This window comes from Gossypium arboreum, chromosome 10 (genome assembly GCF_025698485.1).
Source record: "Gossypium arboreum isolate Shixiya-1 chromosome 10, ASM2569848v2, whole genome shotgun sequence".
NCBI classification, from domain to species: domain Eukaryota; kingdom Viridiplantae; phylum Streptophyta; class Magnoliopsida; order Malvales; family Malvaceae; genus Gossypium; species Gossypium arboreum.
In genome coordinates, this window is record NC_069079.1 from 19,090,390 (window position 1) to 19,101,300 (window position 10,911).

The 10,911-nt window shown below is 33.6% G+C and overlaps 1 protein-coding gene across 2 annotated transcripts; it reads right to left on the minus strand.

Annotated features, from left to right (window-relative positions):
* Window positions 1–5,747: 5,747 nt before the first annotated feature.
* LOC108488908 (cyclin-dependent kinase inhibitor 7-like) lies at window positions 5,748–7,353 on the minus strand. Of its 2 annotated transcripts, none has more exons than XM_017793183.2 (4): window positions 6,697–7,353; window positions 6,522–6,571; window positions 6,090–6,269; window positions 5,748–5,961 (listed from the first exon to the last, which is right to left on the minus strand). In XM_017793183.2, the coding sequence occupies exons 1-4, from the start codon at window positions 6,958–6,960 to the stop codon at window positions 5,892–5,894; spliced, it is 564 nt and encodes a 187-aa protein (XP_017648672.1). In that variant the 5' UTR covers window positions 6,961–7,353; the 3' UTR covers window positions 5,748–5,891. The 2 variants fall into 2 exon arrangements, with proteins under 2 accessions (XP_017648672.1, XP_017648671.1); XM_017793182.2 differs by having other exon boundaries at window positions 6,090–6,272.
* Window positions 7,354–10,911: the final 3,558 nt, after the last annotated feature.

A 10,911-nucleotide genomic window follows, 5' to 3' on the forward strand; every position in this document is an offset into this window, starting at 1 on the left:
TTATTTTGGTATTTGCTTATCATCAAAGTGATGAACCTGTGATTTGTATACGTAATATGTTCATAATGTAGGTTTATTATTTAATTAGTTATATGCTCTAAATGTGTGTAAGAATATTACTTGTGTTAATATGAGAATGTTCAGAACTATGCTTATGTTTAGTAATGCCTCGTGACCCTAGTCCGGCGACGGATATGGGTTAGGGGTGTTACATGAAGTACCAGCCTTATCCGATCCAAGTCTCACAACTTAGGCGGTCTTCACCAATGTAGTCTCTTGAACCGAAACTTGGGTGTGACAATTTATTTTTCTTTTAGCTATGCCGTTTTGTTGTGGATGTATTTATTAACGACGAGAGACATTATTCCTACAATAGTAGGAATCACTTCTAAATTGTTGGATAATTACTACTGCAAAACAAAGATGTTAGCACTGACAAGTACAAATAATAAAGGAAAATAAATAAATAAATATTGCGTTGTAGAGAACCACTGCCTTAAAAGCGATTTTGCCTTGATAGGTGTAATCAGAAATGAATGCCGCTGCCCTCGAGGTTAACACAATGCTTCAAAATTCGTACACCCGAATGAGGAAGATATAACACACTTGGTATTGCTCTTCTTAAGTTTACGAGAAATAAGATCAAAAATAATTTTAAAGGTGGTCAGAAAATTTGGTCAAAAGAAACCACACTAGGATCAATTCCTAGGAAAGTTTGAAGGGATCATAGGTGGTCCAGCTTAAAACCTAAACTCCTAAACAAAACTTCCTCTAATGTAATTTTTAGTAAAATAACAGAGAAGGACAAGGAAGAATGTGAAATATAAGAAAGATAACCTCCTATTTATAAGATTCTCAAAGGGGTAAAATGGTTCAAAAAATTCAATGACCATCTTGCAACGGTCAGATTCCAACAATCATATTATAACAATCAGATTCCAACGGCCATATTACAATGATTAGATTTTTACATTACCAACAATATTCACTCAGAACCTCTCCTAAGGATGGAGAATTTGGCTGTAGCACCCCAAACCCGGCCCAGAAGTTATGGCCGGATCCGGCATGCCACATCAAAAACGTTAAAAAAAATTTTCATTCTAAGTCCAGAAAATTGTACTTGATGTTCAAAAGATTAATTCATTAAGGGTTAAAGTGAATGGAAGCTGTGCACCAGGTAGGAAACCGGAAAAGAGGTGGTGAGTCCATCGGACTGCTTAAGTACCAAGCTCCCTTCGGATCCAATCCTAGACATGCATACCGCCATTGCCACACCTTAACATCATGGATATTTCTAGGAAACCGATTTGATTAAGTCATTTTTAGGAAAAGTGATTAATTTTGGAAAAATACTTTTATTGCGGAAGCTTTGCTTGTTGTCGTGTTATTTTGAAATCAACTGTTGTTTTTGAAAACGCGCCCTAAAGCTATCCAATTTCTACAGTTAAAATAAGTATTACCTATCTTAGTAATATTTATTAAAACCATCAAAAATAATTAAGCGGCCTTTTACATTTAAAAGCCCAAAACTTCAAACGTAAATAAAAGGATGTCCAGTTCACGGGGCGAAAATCAAACTTTCGAGCGGGTGGCCACTCCGAATTCCCTCACGACTCCAAGCCCACTATGGTTGGGGATTTCTGCGTGGATGAAAATAAAAGGGTGAGTTTGGGAAACTCGGTGTGTAAGGAAAACCCATTCAAAGCCCAAGTCAACTCAAGCCTATTGGGCCTAAGCCCATTCAGTAACAATGGTCTTGGACGAGCCCTTTTCAAATTACAATAAACCGGGCCTTAGCCCTTTATTCAGATAATGAAGATGGCCCATAGGCCCATTTCAAAATACATGCAACATCAATAACATATGCAAGCCCATTTGGGAGACTACTCAACCCACCAACCACTACACTCCACCCGTACTAGCCATACACTCCATGTGGGATAGCTCAACCCACCCAAATTTACACTCCACGATTTGCGACCTTGCTTTGCTCGATTATCAATAAATTGAGGCAAAGCCTCCAAGACGTGAACAAGCCACTTTCAGTACTTCCTCCGTCAATATCCCAATCCCATGCATCAGATAATAACAACATGGCATGCAGAAATAACAACGATCAAACATGCATTTAGGTCAATTTAACCCTAGGGGTATTTGGTAATTTATCTACTAGGGGTAAAACTGTAAATTTTTCACTTTTAAAGGTATTTCAGTAATTTATCTATTTTAGGGTTTTTCATGCATATTCCTACTTTTCACGTACTAACGAATCACGTACCAAGGGTTCTTACCGAATTGGGCAGTTGGCCCATCATTCAATTTTGGCCCATTAAGCCCAAAAATATCGAGGCACGAAAATCATGCACTTTGCGGTCCAAACATTGCAGCTTACCAAAAACATTAATCGATTTACCTCACGAGCATTCGCACTTCGCAAATCTACAAAATACCGGTTTTCGGCATTTCGACTTTTCGACTTTTGCCGATCCAGACTAAGAAAGAGGGTGTTAGTTACACACCTGTTTGCGACGATATGCTGACGAGATCCACACACGAACCGCCTACAATTGGATTATTAACACGTTAATCTAACTATTCAAATACAAACTACGTATTAACCCCTTACAATATTCGGCCAACCACACCTACAGATCATAGTAAGCTTATAAGAAATCAATAAGCAACTCATTAACAAATTTTTGTCAATGTTTACCACATAATCATAATTTCACTGCAAGCTGTCTTCCTGAGCAACAGTTACTAAATCATTTATAACTGGAGCTACGAAACTCCAAATCAAGTGCCGTTAATTTTCCCTTAAAATAGACTCATATATCTTCTATCCATAAAATTTTCAGAATTTTTGGTTTAGCCAATCAATACCAGATTTTTCTCAAAGTTTCCCATGTTTCACTGTTTGACTAATCTGACCACTCTTCATTACGAATCAAATTTCTCATTGTACATAATTCAAAATATGTTCTTATTTATTTCATTAGAAACTAGACTCAATAAGCTTTAATTACATAATTTATTCAGCTTCTAATTCATCTCCCACAATTTATGGTGATTTTTCAAAATCACATTACTGCTGCTGTCCCAAGCAGATTTATTACCAAATCACTCTTTTATACACCTATCTTGCATGCATGTTATTTAAACATGTATATCACCAATCAATCATCACATATCTATGATTTTTACTTAAGCATAATCTCCATTTCATCGTTTCAAAGCACAACATGTTAGCCGATTTTTCCCTTTAGCATCTAAGGCACATGCATGCTCATTTGTTTGGCTCAACTTCATATATCTTCCATTTTTCATCAAAAGAACATGAAACAACAACCATTTCCTTCATTTTAATTCATGACCAAATGCTCACAACACAACTAAAAATCAAAATATACTTCAAGAGTTAAGGTAGAATCAAGAAGAACTCATGAACCTCAAAATAGAAGCAAGGTACCAAGAACTTACCTTCAATTTTCCTCCTCCTAATGACCGAATGCTCAAGAGCTTTCTCCTCTCCTTTCTCTTCTCTAACTTTCAGCTATGATGAACAAATATGGACAAAACTTTGTTCTTTTCACCCCTTTTTCTTTTAATAAAACTTCATATTTCATCCATTTAATTCTTTAATACAAAAGACATGATATTCTTATCATGAAACATTTACCTAACCCATTATCATGAAACATTTACCTAACCCATTATCATGGAACATTTACCTAACCTATTATCATGGAACATTTACCTAACCCATTATCATGGAACATTTACCTAACCTATTATCAATTTGTATCAATTTGTACCATAAATTATGGATATCAAGTGTACATTTTGTCTACAACAACATGATAGCTGGCCACTTCATGTAAAATGGGAGGTTTGTCATGCAAATCCTCCTATTTTGCACTCCTATTTATTTGGCCACTTCAATTTAGCCTATAGCATTTTCAAACATTTTCACATAGGTCCTATTTCATAATTTCACCCCCTTTTTCTTATGGAACAAAAATTAACTAAAATTGTTGGGTTCTATCTTAAGTTTGAGCTTTCTAGAGGCCCACTAACATAATTAAACTTATGCCAACATTCACAGAATTCCCGAAAATTGGGGCGTTACATTGGCGGTTCGCGATCTCTTTGTTGTTGATAGGGAGAGTTGGGATCGGAATCTCAATGAGGGGTTATTTGCACCCTAGGATGTTAGCCGCATTCTTAAAACTTAAAACACCGATTAGCCTGGATAAATCAGTTGATGCTTTTATTTGACATTATACGAGGCATGGAGACTTTACGATGAAATCTGGTTATGATGTCGAGGTGAGCATGTTCGAAACAAACTGGTGTGGAATGGGATGGAAACAGCTGCTGTGAAAATGGTGCAGTTTGCTTATGGCCATTTGCGCGATTGGGAAGCTATGCAACAGTTGTTTGGGCGGTTGTGGCCAACTGCAACAGTGGGACCTGAGGGGGAGCAGCAGTGGTGTCGGCAGGCAACAGGGTGGGTGAAGTGTAATGTGAACGCTGCTGTAAACAAGGGAGGGACGGTGACTTGTTTTGCTTAACTTCTTCAAGTTGAGTCGAGCCAGTTCTTGCGAGGTATGTCAAGGTCGTTTTCTGAGTTGTTGGATCTGCACATAGGTGAGGCTATGGCCATTAGAGGCGCGTTGTCATGGCTGAAGGAATAGGATTGTTTGGACGTAATTACTACGCTTACAAGTGGTAAATCTTATGTTTCTAAGTATGGATTGATTTTCGCATATTGTTATGTGTTTCAATGATTGTGCTTCTGCTAGACTAGATTCGTTTTATTCATTATGTATCAGACGTTGTTAGTTACGATATTTTGTTGCCTATTATTGTAGGTGAGGAATGTATGACGAAAGTCTATTGACTCAAAATTTAAAATGATCCCTCTTTGGATTGATTTGTGCTTCTCGTTTTTATGCTTAAACACAAATTATTTACTAATATGATACCCTTATGCTAGTGATTGGGTGATAAATAATAAAATTAACTTGTATATTGACAATTTGGGAAAATTAACAAGCAGTCCAATAGCAAACACGTGTTCGCCATGGCACGTGTCCATGCCCAACATTAACACCTTTGACTCTCACCTTACTTGATCATTTTCTCTCTTCTTTTTTATTGAAAAAAAGAACGAGAATTTTGTAATTGGAAAAACGAAAACAGAAATTGCTACGAAGAGCTATACTCCTATTGAAACTAAGATATAAGTTTCAATTCATGAATTCTATAATTAAATTACAATATTTTTATTTTAAAAAAAAATCTACTGAAGAACCAGAAAGATAGAAGAGAGAAGCTGCTACATCATTGGAACTTACTTTTTTTTTTAGAAGGAAAATTATTACAACTGAAGAATAAACACAGCGGGCGTACCAGAAAGAAGCAGCGCTGCAGTCAAAAGACATTTGAGCAGTTGAAAGAGATTTGCTTAGTGGTTCAATATTCCCAAAAACCAGCATATATTATTTATTTATTATATAATGTACTTACTCCCACTGAATTTCGTTATTCAGCAAATGATTTTATGTTCTTCCCTAAGTTGATATTCTCTTATTATTTTCCTTCTCTCCAGCTTTTTCCTTTTTCTTTTTAACTGCAAGGGAACGATTTTTTTAATTTGATAAAATATTATTAGCCATTTTAGTACTTCTGGTAAATTTTTCTAATCAAATTTTTGGTTGGATATATATATATATTTATGAAAATTTGATTCCTTTCTAAGAAGATTTAAAATTTCCAACTAAAAATACTTCCGTTTACATAAAAGAGATGTCGTAAAAAGTTCACATATATATATATATATATATATATATCCCCGGAAAAGGGGGGTGTTGATTTAGGCTTTTTCTTCATGGCTTTAATCGAGCCCACTCGTATCGTCCTTCTACTAGTTGATCCTTGAGAATATCGTAGTTGTACCTAAGAACAGTGAACCGAAAAGAAATTTATTCTTTTTTAGTTTGAAATTGCCGTTTGGTTGCTAAGAAAATGTAACAGATGAATGAAAAATTATAATTTCTTTTAAAGAGAATGTGCGCAGAACATACTTTTCTGCGAACTGATTTCTAAGTTTTTCCTCAGCAACAACAAAGAATTCTTCGAGTTCTGCTTCGGTTGGCATCTTCTCTACCATTGATCTACGCCGCGAGTTCCCCCCTGATGGCCTGGACGTTGAATCCATGTCTTCTGGTCCTGCTCGAAGCTCACTCAACGGCGTCGTTTCTCTCCTGCTTGAATTCACCGTAGAGACGAAGAGAAAAAAAAAAGAATTTGAGGAGTATATAAAGAAAGATGATTTAGAGAATTTAAAACGGAAGGAAAGAAAATTTAAATGATAGGCTTCTTTTGAATTTCGAATTCAAGAGACGAAGTAAGTTGCAGTACATAAATATCAAAATAAATAAATAAATTTATTATAGGTATAATTATTATAAGCTCAATTGAATGCAATTGCTCTTGCCAAACATATATATAACAACCTCTCTCTGCTGCTGAAATGCGTGGATGATTTAACTTCAATGCTCTCATCCTGCAAAAATTTTTAAAAAATTCTCGAATTTAATAGCATCAATTAAAGCTCGACAAACCGAAATTCCTAGAATCCATTATGAAATTTTTCAAAAAAACAAAAGAAACAGTTTCAAAATTCACCACCTCCAGATCTGGCAATTCGATAATCCTTTTTCCGCATGAGCTGATAATGCTTGAACAACATGGCACGTCATCTTCATGGTCCGAGCTAGGGCTCAAACACTGATTTTCATTACGAGGATAATGATCCACCAAAATCCTCCGGCTTCTTAACTGGATATACGACGTCGTTGAGGAAGTTACTTTACATTCTGCTGCTTGGCCTTCATCGTCGTCGTTAAATCTTCTTCGTTTATTCCGAACTGCTTCGGTTGCCGCCTCCGCCATGGCTATCGTTCAAACTCCGACGTCATCTAGCTCCATAACTGCAATTCCTTCAACTGTTGTACACTTCCTCCTCATAAACTGAAATGAATCACTTGTTTCTTTTTTGGTTGTGAGCGTTCTTTTTCTGGTTTTGTTAGCTATAGATGATGAGAGGGGTGAAACAATGAACGGTGAGGATTGGTTTTGAGGTTTTAAAGAGGTTAAGTAGTTGCGGGCTATTGAACTGATGGTGGTCCTTTTAACACATTCTGTACGGAAATTTGGTGGCGCCGTAACGCGGATCTAGGAACTGTTAAAAGGGAATGTGCCTTAGCTTTGGACCGCGTAGATCAATCCCAATATGGTGGTATGACTTTGGAAGACCTCCAAAATCACTTCTTAAAGCTAAAATTTATAATTAAATCCTAATACAACTTGGTATTATTAGTAAAGACGGGTTTCAGTTTTATTATAGGTAATTTATATGATTTTTTCCCTTTAATTTTATTTAAAAAAGAGAGGTTATTTTACTTTTTGTCTTTTATTACTCCTTAAACTTGCATGTTAGTATTTAATTAATTTTAAAAAATTTAAAAATATTAAAAATATTTTTTATAATTTTATAATTTTAAATTTTTAAAAATAATTTATATATTTTAAAATTTTAATTTTTTAAAATTAATTAATTGCTAACGTGACATCCACATGGCAATTCATGTGTATGCCACATCGTCAAAGTTAACAACGGTTAACTTTGTCCATCCATTTTGGAATAATTTAAAAAAACACAAGTTTAGAGGCTAAAAAAATAAAAAAAAATAAACGGAAGGTTAAAATAATTTTTTATAAAGTTAGAGGACTAAATAAATTATTATGTCATTATAATATGTAGATATTTAGTTCTACTATATGTAATTACCACGAATAAATTTTGTTTGATCCTTTATTAATTTAATTTTATTTCGAATATGTATTTATAATTATACCAAACTTATCTCCAAAAATTAAAGCTAAAATTTGTTAAATCGATTTAGGTTGAAACCATTTTAATCACATCTACTTGATTGAACCATGTTGGATTCAGTTGATTTTATGGGTCGAGACCGGCTTTTGCTCACCCTTTGAACATTTATACATTTAAGTGAATAATAAACATATATAAAAGTAAAAGACATGGAAGCACTGTACATATGCTGGCTTCAGAAAATCACATTTATCCTTTCTTTTTCTTGTGAGTTAGGGGAAGGAAAAAAAACTATAAAGGAAATAAAAGGAAAAGGGTTTATTTCATTAAATGTACTTAAATTTAGTCGAAATTAAGATAGTAGTGACTAATCTTTTTATTGTGAGTGCTCTCCAAAAAATAAACAATTGATAATAAAATGTACTACATTAAAATATTAATTGATTTCATATTAACACACATATTTTCATGAAAATAAAAGACATTAAAATACTTTACATGTGCTAGCTCAAGAAAATTAACATTGTATTTTTATCATCTTATTTATTATTAATGTACCATCTATATTCATTTTACGATCCATGAAGATTGATTTACATTCCATCTCAATCAACTAATCAACATGATCTTCAGTTTGTTGGTCAAGTCTCTAAGTTTGATACCAATTGAAAGTTCATTGATTTTGTCTTCTTGTTGCATATGTAGTTGCAATTGCGCTTATTACCTAATAGAGTAAAAACATGACATAAACAAAGAAGTTGGTTATATGGTTCAAAGACTCACTACCTTGCCCAGAGAGCATTAATCCACTATTAAACTTGAGGGTTTAAACAAAGAAGATGAGGGAGAATAGAATTAATGAAGATAAGAAAGGTTTTATTTTTCTAGAGAGAAAAGATTCCAGGAATAAGTACACAACTTTATTCAATATTCATAAATTTAGATAGTAACTACTTTTTAAACATTAGCAAAACTAATTAACAATTCTCTTTAGAATAGGGATATGTTTAACTACCAAAAAATTTATTGAATTTTAAAACAATGAACTAATGTTCCTTAAAGCAAACGTTTAACACTCCTCCTTGCTTAAGGAACTGCAAACTCCAATTCTTTTCCTTAAAATCTCAAACTTGCTGATTGGAAGTGGTTTTGTAAATAAATCTACAACTTGTTCTTCAAACTTGCAGTAAACTAAAGTGACTTCTCCTTGTTGTTGTACTTCCCTCAAAAAGTAGAGCTTAATGTTGAAATGTTTAGTCTTCCCATGAAACACTGGGTTGTTTGAGTTTGCAATAGCTGCCTGATTGTCAACAAAAATCTTAGTGCTATTTTTCTGCTCCATATGTAAATCACGTATCATCTTTTTCAGCCATAAGGTTTGATTTGCTGCTACAGTTGCTGCTATGAACTCTGTTTCTGTAGTGGATTGTGCTACAATCTCCTATTTCTTAAAGGACCACGAGAAAATTCCCGAACCTAAGCTGAAACAAAATCCTGACATACTTTTCATATCATCAATAGACCCAGCCCAGTCACTATCTGAAAAACCGTACAACCTTAAGTTTTCGCATATCTCAAACTTGCACTACAGCAAAATTGGTTTTTAACGGCGTTTTTAGCGGCGTTTTAATTAAAAACGCCACTAAGGAACAAGCATTAGCGGCGCTTCCCAAAAACGCCGCTAAAGATTGAGTTTTAGCGGCGCTTTTATAAAAACACCGCTATATGTACACCTTTAGCGGCGCTTTTTAGAAAACGCCGCAAAAAAATTAACACAACGTCGCCGTTTTGTGTTGAGCCTTTGGTGGCTTTAGCGGCGTTTTTAGAAAGAGCCGCTAAAAGATCGAGTATTAAAAAGCGCCGCTATATGTAACCTTTAGTGGCGCTTTTTGGAAAAGCGCCGCTAATACTTGATCTTTAGCGGCGTTTTCTACAAAGCGTCGCTAAAGAATTTTGTAACACGCCATCGTTTTGCCTTGAGATTTTAGTGGCTTTAGCGGCGCTTTTTTAAGAAACGCCGCTATAAGTACACCTTTAGCGGCGCTTTTGAAAACGCCGCTAATGCTTTCGATCTTTAAGCGGAGTTTTTAAAAACGCCACTAAAAGATTAAATACACAATATGAATTAACTATGGAAAGTTAATTTCATTTTAGTTACTTAATTATGAAAAGTTACACTTTGATAAATAACTTAGAAGTTTTCATTTAATTAAATTATGAAGATGTTAAAATCAATGTTATGGCTTTCTAAACCTTAATTAACCCCTAACCCTAAAATCAATAACCCTTTTACATCTCAAACCCTAAATCTCTAGTCATAAACCCTAAATTGTAAACCTTACACCCTAAACATTAAATCTTCAATCCAAAACCATAAAACCCTAAACTATAGACACTAAACCCTTAAGCCCTTAAATATAGATTCCTAAATCATAAAACTATAAACCTAATATCACTAGACCCTAAATTATAAAACTTAAAACTATAAACCCTAAATCTAAAACCATAAAACCTTAAACTATAGACAACAAACCCTTAAACACTTAAATACTATATAAATCCTAAATTAACCTATAAGAATAAATAATATATATATATATGGATATATATATTGATATATATAGATATTAATGTAAAAGAACGACACAAACATATAAAAATAGAAACCACATTTCAATCTCTATTCTCTAAATATTCAAATTATATATTACCATGTAATGTTTTATTAAAAAGTCAATAACATTAACTGTTTAGATTAATTAATAATATTATAAAAATATATAGACTAAATGATATTAAAAATTAAAGTATATGCAAATAAATCTAAAATTTAAATATATTAGAGACCAAATTAAAATTTAACCATGTATTAATAGGAAATAATAATAACAATAATAATAATAATAATAATAATAAAAGAGGAAAAAGGAGGAAAATTATTGTCATAATTAGTGGCGTTTTAGCAAAAACACCGCCAATATGTATTAATAGTTTAAACTATGTCGTTT